The sequence below is a fragment of the Macrosteles quadrilineatus genome, unplaced genomic scaffold, assembly GCF_028750875.1.
Source record: "Macrosteles quadrilineatus isolate MER2022 unplaced genomic scaffold, UCM_ALF_1.0 Scaffold_2__2_contigs__length_208266976, whole genome shotgun sequence".
NCBI classification, from domain to species: domain Eukaryota; kingdom Metazoa; phylum Arthropoda; class Insecta; order Hemiptera; family Cicadellidae; genus Macrosteles; species Macrosteles quadrilineatus.
The window spans coordinates 118681356-118700637 of NW_026542595.1; the positions used below are offsets into that span (position 1 = coordinate 118681356).

Consider the following 19282-nt stretch of genomic DNA (forward strand, 5'->3'; position numbering starts at 1 on the left):
AATCGTCCAAGTAATGTAATGTTGTGTTTTTTGAAGTTTTTCGCAAGGTTTACGGAAAAAATAACAAAAATAAGTTACGAAAAATGCCATTCGTAGCAGAATAACGCAACACCTATTGTATACAAGAAACACAAATTTTAAATTTCCGAGTGCAAATTTTCAAAGTTTAAATGTGCAATCAAAAACTAAAAATTTAACACTAATTCATACTCGTTATAGTAAATAAACGCGAAATATATTTCTTGTCTGAAAATCGAAGGATAGTATCATCACGCCATTTACAAAATGTACACAACTATCAATAATATCGTAGTCAATAATTTGATGGAAACTTCAATAATTGTTAACCAAATCAATGTATTTTACATTTCCATAGTTCAACCACAAGTTCAGCTACTAGTAGTTGATGTTTGCACCATTTTAGTAACTCAGTAACTGACAGATGTTTACAGTAGACGTCACTTAACGTGAGTTAGTCTATGACGATTGTGTCTTCTAACTGGCAACACCACTATTATACGATTAAATAGTGATCATGTTACTTGACGATCATGACATTTGGTGCAGACGTTGACGTTAGTTTTTACCACGCGGGTAAACGTCATCATTTGTCGGGCGACGGCGGGGAGGGGCCGCGGAAGACCCACTGGTGCGTACACAATTGACTCATCTACATCAAAGGGAACCACACATATTAGCTACTCCACTGATATCTGCGGAACCATCGCGACTGACGTGGTGGGATTGCTGTTCTAAAACCTCAGATTACAATACAACTGCATTGTATCACCGGTGTACACATTGGTAATTTCGAATGTTTATATTAAATTTGTGGTGAATTCAGGTTTCCAACATTGTAATCGGAGTGACTAAAAACTAACTATGTGTTAACAATGTTTCGTTCAATATGAATACTTGTGCTAACGAGAAATCGAAATACCGGTAGGTAGATGATTTCTAAATTAATACACACTTAAGACCTTACTAGCTTTTTCATGTCAACGCAGAAAATTGTCTTTCTTTATGGAGTCAAAATCGAAAATTAAACATCACGAACAAAGACAATTAAACTCACGAGTCAGCAGTGAGATGTTAAACCAATTATTGATTGTTTCCTTTGTCAAGTGTCAAAAACCAGAGAGCTAAATCTCCATATCCTATCGAACGGGTAATTTTCTTTAATAGATATTTCAGGAGGGAGCAGATCAAATAAATACAGCTTCAGTGGCAACTATACAGAAAAACCTGCAAATTGATGTAGGCTATTTTTTACAACACTGAATCGTTTTCTTCAGTAGCACTGGCTGAAGACACAGGAGAGTAGCCGCGGCAGTAACCATTACCAAGTGTCATTAACTTTTCTCCCCCCCCCCCAAACCCCCCCCCCACACAATTCTTTCTCTCCGGACTCATCACCCATGAAGGTCTCCGGTCTCTGGTACATCATGTCCTATTCCTAGTGACTTCTGCCACGTGTAGTGTTCTCGTTTTACCTTGAACCCCCCTCCCACCCCCCACCCCCCCCCCCCTTCCTTTAGTACCACAGAGTGAGTCAATTATGGAAATAATGAAGAATTATTCCGGTCAATTATTTGTTCCCATTTCCCATACGGCCTGCGGTCGCGACGTGAAGGATTCTGGTTACATCACGGACAGATTTGTTGTGGAGACAATTCCTTCGAGTTATCACACACTCAAAGCAAGCGGGACTAAAACGAAAATTGTTTAAATACCCGCATACAGTAATCAATTTAATCAGTAAGCTAGTAATTACCCCAAATCCACGATGAAAGTGGATATTTTATTTAGTCGTCTGCTAAAACCCGTTATACTGTATAAGAAAATTGACTAAAACAGTAAATTTTATCCTCGTTTCCTTCTTTAAATGACGGTCTTCAGCCAAAGAGGACTTAATGGGATGCCCACTTAGGAGCTTGGAGATGGCTCCAATTCGGAATTGAAAACTAGTTGCTGTTTTGGAGAGGAATTTGAATGAAAAAATAATTTACACAGTTATCAATATTTATCTGTTATGCGAAGACTATTATACAGCCACAAAAATATTTTAGTACATTAGTTTACATTTATTAGATCACTTCATTACCATAGTAAGACAGCGACAAACTGTGTATGTTTTATACGCAAACATGAGCAAAACCAGAATTGTTCTATTTAAAAGCCAAAATTTCTAGATTTTTCAGATTTTGTTCTTATCTTACATAAAAACACCAGGGTGGGTTTCTTTTTTTTTCAATCCCCTTTTAAATTATCCAAATACCCCCAGGTGATACTCGACCACTGATCACAGAAACAGAATCGGAATGATCAGACAGAGAATAGTTCCCAATCAGTAGAAAGTGCAGATTGACTGGTTTATTACTTGACCACAGAGCTACATGATTCAGATAAGTGCCTTTCTAGAAAGGGAAAATATGGAGGAAAACTTGAGCGTGTCTGATTTAAAACATTGTTTTGTACAAGTTCAGATTAGAAGACCGTTTAAATTGTTGAATATTTTTGTGACATTCAACTTATCAATGTCTATTCACTTCATGATTAGTTAAACATGATTTAACTAAATACTGTATTGGGTTTAATTAGTATAGAAGGGGACATAAATATCAGTTTATGGGTTAACGTATTGATATGAATAAACACCCTAACTTCTTGATGAACAATTTATGTACTGTGCTAACAATCAACCCTTATGCTCTGAAAGTGCACACTGGTCGAAGAAAGAGGAGGACTCCCGAAACGGAGTTAAAAACAAAAAGAAGACAAAAGTAGAGAACCAAGCCAAAGATAAGAGGGTAAATTGGCCTCAGAGATGGCTGGAAGCATGAAGAGCAGGATCCTCTAACCCCTGTTAGTCGCCTCTTACGACAAGCCGGGGGAGGCTGCGGTCCTATTCTAGCCCGGGAAACTGCACCGGGAGTTAATGATAATAAACAGCCATTATAAATATAAAATACAATGATACTATAGGAGCATTCGAAAAAATGTCTTCTAGCATATGCAGATATTGTCAATATTAACAAATAAAAAAAATATTGAAATAAGTATTTAATTATAACCATATAATGCACCAATACATAAACCCTAATCAATAATTTTATACTTACAAACTTAGTTGTATGCAAAACGTATATTTTTACACTCAAATATATTTATTTACACTCTAACACAAAATACTACTTTAATGGTATATTTCATAACAAGAGTAGAAAGTGAGTCATTACATATTTGAACCATGTTTGAAGTGCGAGATTCATTGAGAACTTTAAATGGTCGAGAATATGTATAGACACACTTTCACTCGAGTTTTGACATTAATTAAAACAGAATTGGATATTTATCTATTACAACTTGGGAACATTACAAAACTCATAGAATTTTTAAGGTTGTGTCTTCAATTTAAATTTAATATTTACTTTGGTTGTACAGTTTTGGTTGTTTAAAATTGAAACAGTTGACAAAACTGTTTTTTTACAGATTTCTTTGTTTATAGATTTCTTTGTTTACGTTGGCAAAATCCAAATATATAGTAAACATTACTATCACAATTCGCATGGTAAACACTCTTTTTCCGTAGTGAACAATGTGACGATGAGTTTTTGCAGTTGATAAAATTGTAACGAAATTAATTTCACAGTAGTGTAGCGAAAACATTTTTATTAAAAAAAGCTCAGTGGCAAAATAAAAGACAGATTTGAACTGAGGCGAAAGCATCAGCAACGGATAAAGAATTCAGGTTCCTTCAGGAGGGGGACATTGTCTAAGGCTTTTTCGGTTACAGGCAATAGGCAACAGGCTACAGGCAAGACAGCTGTTCAGGCGATCCCACCTGCCTATCTTTACACTCAAGGGGACACGTGGACATCTAAACATCTGGTCTACCTCCAACTACAAGAATCTACCAGTAGAATGAAAATTTGTTGCCTAGATTATTTTTTAGTATGATTTATTTGTTTTAGAAAATTCCTTGACCATGACTGGCTCTTTGAACAATTGTAAATTACTTGTTACACATCAAAATAATCATGGTAAAGTTTAACACACATATCTCCGTATTGTAATTTTATATACCAATAACACCGATAGCAGTTAACAATTATTAAAGACTCTTTTTAATACCATCAAACTAAGTGTAAATATTTCTTGTAATGAAAGCACTACTGATTTCAAATATTGGCCACATTGGGGAGCGCTTTATGTTATGAAGGCTATAACAGTTATTGCAGCCACAATTATAGCAGAATCTGGATCTGGATTACTTTTCTGTTTTAAAACATTTAGTGATAACATTACTAGGCCTATGTAAATAAAAAGATTACACTAAAAATATTAATGTAAATGCTAAATATAAAGACATTTTTATATGAGATCTTCATATCAATATAATATGTAAATGAACAAATTTCTGTAAAAATAGTATTATTACTTTGTTAAAAATCCAAAGTTGGTTTTACTTTTATTTAACAACAGTACACTCACTGTGAATTTGCACAAAATTAGTAATTGTAATTAATAGTAAAGTTTGAAGAAACAGATCTCTTCTTTAATCACTCTAAACAGCTTCTCAAGACTTAACAAGATTAAATATTTGCAATCCAACCCACTTCTTGCATATTAATGTAAAGCGTCTTTTAAACCTTTTTAACTATTTAATTTTGTGTAAATAATTTTTTGAACACATTGGACTTTAAGAGAGGATGAGATATGGTGTATTAAAAAGTTTAAAACTATGTATAAAGAGCGTTATGGATATTTAAAAGTGGATTATCTATTTTACACTTAAACTGCATTTGAAAATTATCAAAAAAATGTTTAATTATTGCATTGTCATTCATTTGTGAGCTATGTTTCAAGTTTCAAGTCTCTAGCTCATCAGGATGTTAGTTAAAAATCTATTGCAAAATTTATACTGAACAACAATAAAAAATTTGAGCTTAATTCATCAAATTCTACAAAATATTTCTTTCATCACACCTCCACAAACAGCAGGTGATATTTTTCAAAACATGGGCTTACCCAATTTGAACAATGAAAATACAATTTTGAAATTCGTCCTTTCTCTGTAGTTATGTAGTTTTAAAAGCTACTTTTGTAAGTACTACAAATTGTGCGATAATCCATAACTTACTACAACAACACAATTTTGTATGGTAAGCTATAGTTCTCAATTTGAATTGAACAGGGGTAAAATTCTCATTGTTAATCAAATTGGGGTAAAATGTGTACAGTGAACCTGTGAATCAAACTGGTATAAAATTCTCAGTTTAAATCAAACTGGATCGAGTGATTAAAACAATTGCAGCATCTAACTGTCAATTGCAAATTGGACAAAATGTCAATATCACCTGCAGCAGATTGATTGTATTCAGAAATGGTGATTGCTCATTTAAATAAAAACATGTAATAATATTTAACCAAAATTATCAAGAGGAAATCATATTATACATGGCATCTCTTTTATAGAAAGAATTATTTATGAAACAAAATTCTTAAGGACTCATTAAGGAACTCTTTTGCTATCTCTTATTTGAATAAAGAAATTTGTATTTCCATCTTGAAAATTTAAACAACATGTTTTATACATATTTACAATTACAATTATCAACTTATAGAAAGCTCAAAGAAATGTTTCAACCACTCCTGACATTGTGTTTTCACTGTAAACATTTACGAGTGTGTAGCGATGTTGCGAGTATTGTAACTAGTGACACTGGTAATACCCTGTGATTGATACACCTATCCATTATACATTATTGGCTGTACAATCTCTGTTGCTTTCATACGCTCTCGTGACTCACCTTGCAAAGACCTCCAACTTGTTTTACAGAATATAATAAGGTTAAGGAGACAGACTAAATTTGGTAACTGCAAAAAGGCAATGAGATATAGTTAGTGCAGGATTTCTGAAGAAAAAAGTTTGTCAAAACAAATATTTTACAGATTTGAACAAATTATTTTACAGAGATCTTACTTGTAAATAAATTCAAAATTATTTAAACACATGTTGTTTTGTAACGCTTAACTGTGTTAATTTGTTCCTCTTTTCAGCAGTTTTTTTTCTAATTTTAAAAAGTCAATAGAGAAATTTATGGGAAAAGTTATCGAGTTCACTCTGTTTACAGCTGAGAATAATTAATTAGTTTGTAAATAAATTCAAAATTATTTAAACACATATTGTTTTGTAATGCTTAACTGTGTTAATTTGTTCCTCTTTTCAGCTGTTTTTTTTCTAATTTTAAAAAGTCAATAGAGAAATTTATGGGAAAAGTTATCGAGTTCACTCTGTTTACAGCTGAGAATAATTAATTAGTTTGCATTGTTAATCAATAGTTATCTATATACTTATTTAATACGCAAGCAGGATTTTTGTGACAATTACTCCTCCGAAACTACTGAACCGATTGACATGTTTTTGGTGTCATTGGAAAGAGCGTAACGTGAAGTTGTGCAGGAAACTTTCTTTTTAGGTAAATAATCAGAGAGTGAGTCCCTGGGGCCCTTTAAAGTTTCGTATTTCTCCATAAGATTAACATGGGAAACAAACATTGTTTTGAAACTCCAGCTGTTGTCAGAAATTAAATATTACATTTAAATGTGAACAACCAGAACTATTAAATTCCTGAAGAAGAACACATGTTGTTAATTGTAAACAGTCAATGTGTAAATTATCTCTGTTGTATTAAAAATGTGTATAGTTTTGGATGTTGGTTTGTGTTTAATGATATAAGTTATTAATTATTTAATTTTTATTTTAAGGATTTGGCATATGAGTATGTCTATGATAAATAACTTCATTTCAGAGTTCTGCCAGTTTTTGCCTATCTCTGTTCTGTAGAGTTTAAAGTAGCCTACACCCTCACCTACAAATTGGCTAAATAACTTAGGTAGGCCTACGGTACATTATAAAAGCCGACAGCCTTTTTACTTTGACTTAAATTGTAAGCTTACCTTTTCCCGTCCATGGACAGTTTGATAGTTAAACATTAACCCTTTAAACTGGAATAGGACTGTTATGTAAATTGTGAGTATTTTTATCAGTTAATAATCTTTTAGTTGACTCTTTTAAAATCATCGGAAATTATGACTGTTATTAGTTTTTAAACAAGTCATTTGTTTATATGTAACTCCTCAACTCATGTACTTATTTGAAATTGCTCGATTTTGAGCAACATGTACACTAGTAATTAACTGAATCATTAATTAAAATATTTTGAAAATGAATCTGTATGTCTTTTTATTATGCATGTTTTGTTTTTATATTAGCAGCACACATTTTAATAATTTGTTAAAAACATTTCTTAATCTATTTGCTATTAATCACCTACACTAAAGTGTCAAACTAAGTTATTTTATACCTTTTTTTACAACATTTACAATTTATATTTGGGTGTAGATTGAAAATCTGTTTCCTGAATGCCTTCTTTGAGGAAGTTCATGTTATATACTGAACACCAATCACTCGATGCTTCGTTCTACTCTAATTGTAATTGGAAAGTGTGACCGATTCACGATGGCTCTTAAACTGTACGCAGACATGATGACTGTATTTAGAAAAATGTGGAAATAGGTGCAAAGTACATGAATACAGTTTTTGACTATGGGATAATACAACATTGTATAATATCTATAGCCAACCAACTCCATGACTCTTTTGCATTAAAATCAATTATTTTAAAAAAAGTACTACGTTAAAACACAAAACAATTGAAATAGAGTTTTGTTTAATCCATAGCAAAATTTGGTTTGCTTCACCAAGCACCTGATCGGGTTTAAGTATTCATTTGGCAAAAGCTAGCAAGCTATGGACTAATAATATTGATGTGACAGACTTCAATCAAGAAAGAGTAGAACCAGGTGTTCTTATCTTGGAAACTTTGTGCTGAATTGAGAGATCTTACGATAGAGCAAATCTTTTTTGTTGTATAAAAAAACAAGTGAATATATCATCAAATAGAAAAATTTAGACTTGAAGTGAGCAAAATTATTCTATTTCTTAAGAAGATGGTGACCCCTTTTAACCTTGAGTTAGCAAATTAGATGGGCTTAAAACCTGTGCGTGGAGCATATATAAAGTCTCGTAATAATAGGTGAGGCAGTACAGTACAAGGAATAAACTGTACTGAAAAACGTTAAGTGGTGTCAGGATGTCATCAGGTCGCAGACGCAAGAGCCAACATCGCTGGCTTTGGATATGTTGACCGTTAAATGACAGCGCAGACTTACCAATAAAAAATTTACAAAATCTGTGGTTAGAAGAAACACACAATAATTACTCAAAATTTAAAACTGTCTTAAAACTACTCTAAGTAGATAAAGACAGGTTACTAGTGCAGATCCCAACTTTTCAGGTACAAGGTGAGGCAGAGAAACCGGATGATTCAGATTCCAGCTGATGTGGGGTGAGGGTTTATGAGAGTACAGGGGGGTATGATCTTCAGTGTCTAGACAAGTGGAAATTTCAGTAGCCATGGAGCGTTGGATGAGTGCACAACATGAGTTTGCTGTAAAGGCATTTGACAAAAACGCAGATAGTGTGGTTTGGTTTTGAGCACACTTTCTGTCTTCTGTCTACCGCTACAGGCTCCGTCTCCTACTTTGGGTGGATAACTTTGAAGCCACTGCTAGCACAAAAAAGCGCTATAAAAGTTGCATACTTATTGCAGATGCTACAATAGATTTCATCTCAGACTTCAACAGTGTGTGCAAAACCAATGACACCTCTTTACTGGCACTGTATTCAAAAATTATTATTTCGTAGGTAAAATATTGATTTCCATACATTTACTTTTAGATGTTAAACAAACATTCTTTTTCTATAAATAAATTAATTGTGATCTTTCAAAATCATGTCAATTCACTACCTCACCCTGTACCTAAAGATTCAAGTAAAATTATTCTTGAAAGAAAATTTCAAACTGAAAATAGTTTAAGCTGAGATTTAGGTTTCAACATCTTGGCGGCAAAATTTTTTACTGGTATAAAATGTTGTTGGAGTAGACTGTGTCAAGTAGACTGTGTCAAGTAGACTGGCAAGCAGCATACAGTAACAGAAATATTATCATTGTCTATCGCAATCGCTGGAACGTTATCATCATGCTCATGATCACGGATAAAATCTAGGACATTTCCTGCGGTAACGTGAAATATAACATCTTTTAACACAACCGCGGAAAATCCTAGTAAAAAACTGGCTATCATGGAAAACTTATCATTGTTCGAGTCGATCACGTCAAATTATTCAACATCTCCCGAACTCGTGGGGAAATCCCCACCTTCTCCCGCGATCAAGAAAACAAATTTGTTGTTATCTGCGATTACAGTAAACACTTGCCATAACAGAAACATCATCATCGTCTCCCCCGATCGTGGCAAAATATTAAAACTTCTCTTGCGGTAATGGGAACATTATCATGATCTCCCGCGATCACAGCAAAATCCTGAATATATTTTGCAGGAATAGAAACATTAACATTATTCCTAAATCGAGGGGAAATCCTGAACATGCTGCTCCTCGTATTATTTGACCTTTTCTCTGTTACGGCCATGGTACAGTAGAGTCCCGCAAACTCGGCATAATGTGGACTGGAAGGGTGCCGAGTTTGTGAAATGCCGGGTTATCAGGATTTAGGGTTTAAAATAAGAACAATACTAGTTTTAAGTTTATTAACTGCATTATTTATTAATATTTCTATTACGAGTCAGTATTAAGTCATCAGATATAGTACAACAAATCCTTGGTACGAGTTGTGAATGATTTGACTTGAGCTGGCTTGAGTCCATGTTTAACTCGGACTAAAAAAAATCACAAATTTTCTGAGCCAGGTGATGACCGAGTTTGCGGGACTCTACTGTACTGTTTCTGTAGGTGACGGATTAACGGGGTTGTACTATACAGCAAACTTTTTTCGCAACAATTGGTTTGGATTAGCCCGACGTTCGGATTAGACCCTCAGGTGTACTAAACTTTAAACACACAATTACAAAAAAATCCACTGCAACACCAAGTAATAAGCATAAAATGGCAGGGGTACTTACTGATCTTATGTGTGGGAGGGGCCGGCAGTGATGCAAGCGAGGCGGGGGAGATGGGGCGTGTAGGTGGGGGTGGAACTATCTCGGAGATCTGGAACAACAAATAAACACTTACTGCAAGTTCTCCAAAGGAGTATTCTAGGTAGTATAACAGTCAAAAGAGAAGAAAATGTAGACATTTAAGTGAAAATCAGTCAAATCGCTCTCTAGTATAAAACCTATTGATAGAATGACAGAAGTAAACATCCAATTGAAATGTTACACGTAGAACAGCTGTAGATGCAATGGAACAAAAATGAACATAGTTGAATTGAGCCAACCAAAAGTAACTGAAACTGAGCATTGGATGATGTTAAAACTAATTCATTCACTTGGATTGTCATCTCCTGATTTATATAACCTTTATACAAGGTGACCAACAGGAACCGGATGTTTTTTAAACAGATAGTATACGCGTGACAGTTATTGATGTGAGGGGGGAGGAGTGTCATTCATTCTTGTATATAATTTCATTTTAGTAGTAATGGAGAATGAGACGGTAAAAACCTTATATGTTTGACTATGATGAGCATGTCCGAAAAGGTGAGCCTATCATAGTATCATGGCAGTGCAGCGACTCATTTAAGTTCTATGTCATCTTAGACACCATTACAGTTTCTAGCCAAAATACAATTCTCAGGTAGGTTGACAATTTTAGGAAAACAGGGACTATCCTAAAGAGGCCACTTGACTGGTTAGAACGCTTCAGATGATTAAAATGGTTTGATAAGCTTTGATTCTTGTTGATATGCTTAATCTTTACAGAAAATCTAACTTTGCACTAATTTTTGAGATGAGAAGATATCTATGCTGGAAAAAGGGTAACTGAACACCGAACCAGAGATATTTGATGTATTTACACAACCTTGATGACGCACATAAATTAAGGTCTCAAACAAGTTTCCATTGCGGCTGAGGTGAGGCTAAGGCTTGTTCAAATCTACCACCAGCTATGTACTATTAATATCATCCACTAGGCCTAATGTTCCAGGCGGTTCTCACAGCTATGGGATGATTATTCATGTTATTTTTGCTGAAAATGTCACAAAAAATCAACACTTCCTCCAAGTATGAATCACTTTCTGCAATTGCATTTCTTTGTAAAGAGAGTCAACCTTATTTAAATTCTTTACCAGTTACAAATTATGTATATATGCAGTTTGGACAAAATATTCTAGACAAAGGATGTGAGGAGAAGGCCTTACACATATCCAAGATGGAAGGGAGCGTTTATAAGTTTTTATAAAAGCTTACTGATCGGCATGTTTAGGACCACTAGGGTTTGTGTCCCTGGTTGTTAATTGAACTTTTTTTTAGTTTCTCCTTCAGTCCAGTGCCGGGTTTACCACTAGGCCAACCAGGCCGCAGCCTAGGGCTATAATCAAAAGGGGGCTGCAGCGATACGGTATTGTAGGCTACAAAAATATTTGATGATGCCCCCTTGGTTGCAGGAGATGTTAACTATTTCTCTGCAATCGCTAATGACAATAAGAACGTATGATCATAAGAATAAGAAGAATAAGAATAAGAATCCTTTATTGTCATTAGACACAGTTGTGCAATAGACATTGTCAAAGAAAACTATAAACTAGAAAATGTAACAGAGTCATGAACATTATCACAGTAGACCTTATATAACATACATGTAAAACTTAGCCTATATCACAGAAGAGATCACAGTTGTCAATTGAGAATAAATATCATAAAATAAAAATTGTTGAATCACAATGCATGTTACTTAAAATCTATAAAATCAGTAGCACTCAAATGCAAAAACTCATTAACAGAATAAAGTGGGTGCTTTAGAAGACCATTTGTTACAACAGTTTTAAAATTAGCAAAGGATTCAATATTCTTGACATGATGAGGTAGTATATTGTACAGTTTAAGCCCTATAACTTTAGAGCTTTTGGCTGCTTTGGTCAATCTACAAAAGGGAATGTCAATTTCATGCTTGAGCCTTGTGTTGTGGTTATGTACATTTAGCCGTTTCAACAAGAATACAGATTGTTTTTTTACTTCTAATAGAACATACAAAACATATAAACTAAAGACAGTTAACACTTTTTCATGGATAAAAATAGGCCTACAGTGCTCTGAGTAGTCAGCTGAAGCTAGTATTCTGACAGCTTTTTTCTGAACCAGTAAGACATCATGTACTCCAGCTGCATTTCCCCATAAACATATGCCATACAGTAAATTACTTTGAAAGAAACTATTGTAAGCAAGCTTGAGATATGACTTCGGGACATTTTTATCTAAAGATCTTAGTAAATATACAACTCTTGAAAGTTTGTTACAAATATAATCCGTATGAAATTGCCATGTCAATTTTCTATCAAGAACTAAGCCTAATAGTTTAACATTACTTAACCCTAATTGATCACAGGAGGAAGAATCACTAGCCTTGACATTTTTATTACTAAAAACTATGGTTTGAGTTTTGTCATTGTTAAGTATGAAACCATTGGTACTGAACCAGTTGGATACACTTTTAAGGGCACTTTCAGAATTCAAATTGACAGTTTTTATATCAGAACCAGCATTAAACAAAGTAGTGTCATCAGCAAAACATACAGTCTCAAATGGTACATTAACATCAATGTCATTAACCATGACAAGGAATAAAAGAGGTCCAAGAACCGAACCTTGCGGCACGCCAAAGGGTACAAGTCTCTTACATGAATACTGATTATTGACACAGACTATTTGTTCTCTATTATCTAGGTATGAGCTAAGAAGTGACAGAGTTGTATCAGTCACCTTGTAGTACTTTAACTTAGCCAGCAATGTCTCATGACAAACACAATCAAAGGCTTTACTGAGGTCACATAAAGTGACACCAGTATCGGCTCTGCTTTCAAGGTTTGCTAGGATTGCATCTACAAGATAGGTCACAGCTTGAATTGTAGATTTCCCAGTTCTGAAACCATACTGTATAGTTGAAAACAAGGAATTATCTTCAAAATAATTGTACAGCTGGTCATGTAAAATTCGTTCAAAAACTTTGGCAAAGACTGGAATTAAAGCTATTGGCCTATAACTAGCTGGGAGATCTCTGCACCCTTTCTTAAAAACAGGAACAACCTTAGATAACTTAAGCTTTGCAGGAAATACACCTTCAATAAGACAACTATTTATACAATAGGTTAAAGGCTCTACAATCACAGGTAAAATAGACTTTAGCACATCACTAGACAGGCCATAAATATCACGACTTTTAGAACTTTTTAGAAGCCGCACATGCCGCGCTACCTCCTCACATGACACTAACTTCCATTCCAAACCGGGTGCTGCAATGCTCTTGGTCTTGAGAAGATCCACTGCAGCCGAAGGAACGCCACCAGATTTCTCCGCCACCTCCAACACCGAGTCAATGAAGAAGTCGTTGAAGTCGTTTGGTTCCACAGAAGTATTGGGTTGATGTTTGCTCGAAGATTCTTTCCGAATGGCCTGCCAAGCTGCTCTACACTTGTTGTCGGATTTTTCAATACAGTCGGCAACAAACTGTTTTTTGGCAGTCCTCAGTTCGTGTTTGTATGTCTTTCTATATTCAGTTAGAGCTTGAAGGGATGCTGAGGTTTTAAGAACATTGTGGCGATCAAGGAGAGCCATGAGGATACTTCTACTCTTCTTCAGGTCTTCGTTGTACCAGGCTTTACCACCAGAGAACTGTCCACCGGAGTTGCAATTTGGGTCCCGCTTCTTCTGCAGCGGAAAGGACTCATGGAAACCAAGCAATATTTGGTCAAAAAATAAATTAAAAATTTCTTTAGAGTTTGTACCTAAGGCTAGTACAGACTAGTCAACACTGCTTAAAAACTGGAAGAAGGTATTTATTCGGGCTTCTGTTATGGGCCTATGGTATACAAGGGAGTTGGACTGTTCAAGATAAGTTTTCTCGGAATAGGCTAGGCGTATGTCTAGGTTAACTGCAGCATGGTCAGAAAGGCCATAATCCATAACTGTATTAATATAACTTGAATAATTGAGATCAGTCAAGATATTGTCGAGAACTGCATTACCTCTTGTAGGCGTAGAGTTGGTTGGATGTAAGTTGAACTGCCTCATAAGTCTTGCAAGTTCACGCTGGATTGGTTTGGTAAAATCAGCCACCAAATCTACATTGTAGTCCCCTCCGATGACAAGGGAAGACGATTTAAGACTTAGAAGACATAATAACCTTTCAAACTGATTGAGGAATATATTTACATCACCATTAGGTGATCTATACACACTGACTACAATGATATTGCATTCGAGTTTGATGGCAGCAACTTCCAAATGTTGAGTTGAGCAAAAACGAGCAACATCCATAACCTTATATTTTAGTCCATTTTTTACATAGATAGCTGATCCACCATGCACCATATCGTCCCGCGCATAGTATGTGGCCAAATGATAATCTTTTAGTCTATAAAAGCCTATCTCTTCAGTGTTAAGCCAATGTTCGGATATGCATAGGATATCATTTTTAATATCGCTTAAGACTACATCTAATTCCAGGGTTTTGTCCCTTATAGACTGAATATTCAAAAACATTAACGATAAAACAGTTTCAGAACTAATAATACTGGTACGGTTGACTAGGTTACTCACTTTGCTGGGCTCGGAAACCCTAAAAAAACAGACTCTTCAAGACTTTCACTTTTAGACTGTCCATAGTGTTTATTTTTACGATGCACAAAGTCAGCAATTAGTACTCCTTCAGGCCAAAATTCACTTGAGAGCACTTTCTGCTGATCTACACTGGATAGGCCTATTTTAAACGAGCGGTAAGATGTGTACCGGGTTTTCAGTTCGTCACATTCCACATTTGAAACACCATTCTCCTTAAGATAGTCTTTCATAGTAGATGTTCAAGATTTTGTCACAAACGCAATGAAGTTCTACCTTAGGGATGGGGGCCCCTCGGGTTAATTTTTCCAAGGTTGTTAAGTACCCTAAATCGGGCACTGGTTCAGTCTTACTGAAATCTTTATCCAAAATTCTTCTCACTTAGGTCCCTGCCTCAAGCGAAATTGATGAACTGTCGCTGCTGGCCTACGCTATGCAAAACATCAAGCAAACGTTTTTGACCACCTTAAAAGTACAACAACCCCTTGCATACATTTTTTCTACGTCCAAACACTATTTTAAATTCTTGTCCGTCAACTGGCGATGAACTTCAATTGGTCGAAGTTGATTCTTTAGAGCACAAAAAAGCCTAATCACAGAATGATTCTTACTTAATTTTATTATCCCTTTAAGACTCTCCAACTACTTAGACAAGACTAAGATTTTGCTAACTCTGTTTTTCCAACTAAACATAGCATAGGGGGTGGGAACCAGCTATAGTACCAGTGGATGCAGTAATGATTGCAGCGTGGATGCCAGATGTGAACTAGCTTACTTGGTCACATTTAAGACCTTAATTTATGGACCACGCTTGGATGATTTTGAAATTGTTTAAAATTTTGAAACAGTGTTAAAAAGGTAAGTAAATAAATTAACGTGATTGCAAGGATGACACAACTTCTTCACTTTTATCGGAACTGATCGTTCATGGAAGTATAAGAAGCCCAGATGATTTCTGCTTCTGAAATAATCCAATTTAACAGCTATAGACAATACAGCAATATTTACCTTATCCAGTACAGGATTGAATGTGAACTTGTCCACTTCCTTGCGCGGTGTCGCTGCAATAGCAGTGATTGGTGTCATAGGTAGCTTCATCTCCTGGAAACATAGAAATAGAAATGGTTAGCATAATCAATTTTAGGAGCTATAAAACTCAATTTATTTGCAGATTCAAAGATTAGAGGATTACAGTAGAACCCCTCATTTCTGTCCTCGGAATAACTGACTCCTTGGGATATCCAACCGTCTACTTGTTCCAAGTCTAGGGCAATAACGCCGGCGAGATCGGTTAACCAAAAGGCTGATCGCGGATTTTGCCGTAATCGCGACAGACGATCACCACTGTCGCCGATGATGAGTGATGTCGCGGTCGCAGGAGACAATTACCAATGTTGTGAAAACTGTATGTTATGCTCCTATCTTCATCCGACCTGTTGGCCTTTTGACCATGGCCCGGTTCCGTCATGGTCGGATATAAAGGGTTCTATTGTAAATTATCATAGCAAATAAAGTTTAAACTATCCAATTTCCGGCTATCCATCCTTCCATATTATCAAATACTCCCTTCACAATTGAGTAGCATGCAATCGCACACTATTAATTACTCTAACGGGTACATCAAGACAATCCTCCTCTTAAAACCCAGGTAATGTGTTACATACTTAACACTTACTTACTTAAATTTACTATTTGACCATTTTTTCAAGATTTAATGTTAATTTACCAAAAATGTCACGGTTAAAAAAGATACAGTAATAATAAAATAATAAGAAAAAAAAATTAATTAAATAATTACAAAAATTCCAGTATTACACAGACATTGGCTGATAGTTCATTTAGCGTAGGGTTAACGAGTGTGTCCAAAATTATCAAGTGCCAACTGTATGAAACATTTATCTTTGTTTAAAGTAATTCTTAACTACTTAAAAACTTCCAATGACCCACGAAATTAAACGGAAAAGAAAATCTATATCGTTTATGTTTTGCAAGATAAGTTATTGATTCACATCTAGACAATAAAGATGCGATTGTACAATTGTACATCAGTAAAGAACATTGTACACTCGGCTGCCATGATAGCCAGGTGTGAGCCGTCGACACAATGCCAGCTGGCAATCATAGTGCTTTCTCTCAACTCTATCCAACACCTCATTTCCAACATATCAAAATACTACATTCATACCAGATACTGTTTTAAAGCTACAGTGAAACCCGTTTTATCCAAACGTCCTTCAACCAAAACCCAAGATAACTAAAATCTTATCAAACAAATTTAATGGAAAATGAGCTAGTCAAATGGGAGTTGTCTGCCGTCGCGTTGGTAGTTTAGTTCCATATTGACCAATGGAATGTCAATTGGTTAAACCGATTTACTGATAAAAATTGTTCAGGTAAAGAGATATCACTTCTGTTGAGTGAAGTCTAGTTAAATGGTGTCCGGATAAGGAGTATACTGTTGCTTATAGATTAAAAATATAACTATGTTCAATAACCTGAATCCTAGCCAGTCCCATTGGTGTTGAATTATTAAGAGTCAATCGTAATCCAAGTAACAAACAAATATGAAGGTTTGACTGGGTTTGGTCTCCATCAAGGGGCTGTTTGTTTAATAGTGAGTCAAGTCAAAAAATATCCCCTAAAAATAAGTAAGTGAAGTTCAAGAAAGGTCCCACCAATGTGCCAACATTAAATCAAGGTTTTGCGAAGCCCCCGCTGAGGTACTGACCTTAAGAATGTTTTCCAGCTCCGGTGGTGCCCCTCCATGATTCGTGTTACCTGGAGCTCTAGCCAGACTCTGACCCTGCACAAAAAACATGAAGTATTAGATAAATTATACAAAACCCAATTAAATTGTAACATTTTTAATTTTATTTTATTATCAGGTGAGGAAGGCTTACTGGGACCTGTAAAGCCCTTAAGGAGGATTGAGAGCTTTAACACGTTCACTGCGCATGACAAGTAATCTCGTCACCGCTGGCGCTTTCCAGTGGCAGACAAGTGTAATCGTCAAAGCACCCTTTACAAACTATTGCTCCAATGCGAGGTTAGCCACTGCCGTAAGACGTTGTTTCGCTTACCGCTTATTATACCAGTGTTATACTTTAATCTGGTAAAATTCCTTTTCAGATCCAACTATTTTATCGGCGGTAGGGATTGTTACAAATGTATTGTAGTGTGGTCTTGGATCTAATGACATGTAATTGAATAACAATAACGAATGTACTGTAGCATTGTGCAAGGAACCTAACCTCAAAATTGTGCTAGACCGCTTCTTTGCAGTATTTTATGATGGTGTATCCGGGTACTTCGCCACTGATTTTCCCTCCATTTGGCATTACTGAGGGGCGGCTAACAGTATTGTTTAGTGCTGCTATCTGTTGGGTTATTGTAAAACTACGTCCACAACGACTGAGACACAGTATATGCCTCTCATTTGGATGAAACTAAATTTAAACGTTTTCATGCACTCATCCACGCAAGCGCATTAGATATTCCCACCCCTGGCCAGGGCCGTCCAACGCGCAGCCGCATTGAACGTGTTAACACACACTCCTCTAGAGTCAGAGACGCCAGTTCACTCTTGACCAAGCCTCTGATAGCTTGGGCAAAGTCTCATTCTTTGATGAAAGCAACCTGCTCTCAGTAAAAAAGGCTCTAATGGAAACATTTCTGTAGTAAACAGGGAAATTTCAGAGAAACAACCAGGATATACACAGTCATAAGTCATAACAAAGGACAACTGCTACAAGTTAGGCCCCCTGAAGGAGTCTGGGGGAGACACTCTGTACGATCTAAAGGAAGTGCTACAGCTAATAGTAGCCACACACTTTGCAGGGAGCATCATCCTAAATGAGCAATCCCACAGTTGAGAGGAATGGGCTATAAAGTCCCTCATCACGTCTAAATTACCTGGATCAGCCTTTAACATGGTCTTAACATGGTACTTTTATTGCTGAGTAAGCTACTCTGGGACACATACAGACAACATGGAGCACTTCAAGGACTTCATCCGCTTCATTCCTTAACCTGCTAAGAAAAAGTACCCAGATCCCCAGTCTTTCTGTCCCATCTCTACGCATTCTTTCCTATTGACTTCTAGAGAAACACATACTGTTTGTAGGGAACAAAGTTCTCAAAACAACCATCAGCACACTTACGCTCCAGGAAGATCCTATCACTCTGCGCTATATCATTTGATAAGCGCAGTATACACTTATGACAACTGTCGTGCTGGTGACTAGTTCTGTAGGGATTGCTAGCTGAAGGATCCTTAGAAGGGACCAGGTTGGTGCGATGGTAGCCACTGGAATCGCTGGGTTGGAGCGGATAGCAGTGCTCGGTTAGGAACTGCAAGAGGTTTTCCTTGATAGACAGGGCGTTGAAATTCAGATAGATGGCCTTGAAGTCTTTCCTTGATATTCAAGATACCTTTGACAACACCGAAACCCAGGCAGTCATCAACACTGAGAGAACTCATGGATTCCATGAGATGCTGTACATGAGACGGAATCTCTTCTAAACAAAATGATGGTAAGACTTACACGTCATAATGAGGATCTAGTAGCTAGAACTACTC

General features: G+C 36.0%; 1 protein-coding gene across 2 annotated transcripts in view; it reads right to left on the bottom strand.

The window, feature by feature from the left end:
• The window catches only part of LOC128987398 (AF4/FMR2 family member lilli-like), a 221841-nt gene that overhangs the window by 54928 nt on the left and 147631 nt on the right, over positions 1 to 19282 (bottom strand). For both annotated transcript variants that reach the window (XM_054408227.1, XM_054408228.1), the window contains exons 5-7: positions 17432 to 17506; positions 15712 to 15804; positions 10051 to 10138 (exon numbers count right to left, since the gene is read on the bottom strand). In XM_054408227.1, the coding sequence (XP_054264202.1) occupies positions 10051 to 10138; positions 15712 to 15804; positions 17432 to 17506 (256 nt within the window). The remainder of the gene's footprint in view (positions 1 to 10050; positions 10139 to 15711; positions 15805 to 17431; positions 17507 to 19282) is intronic.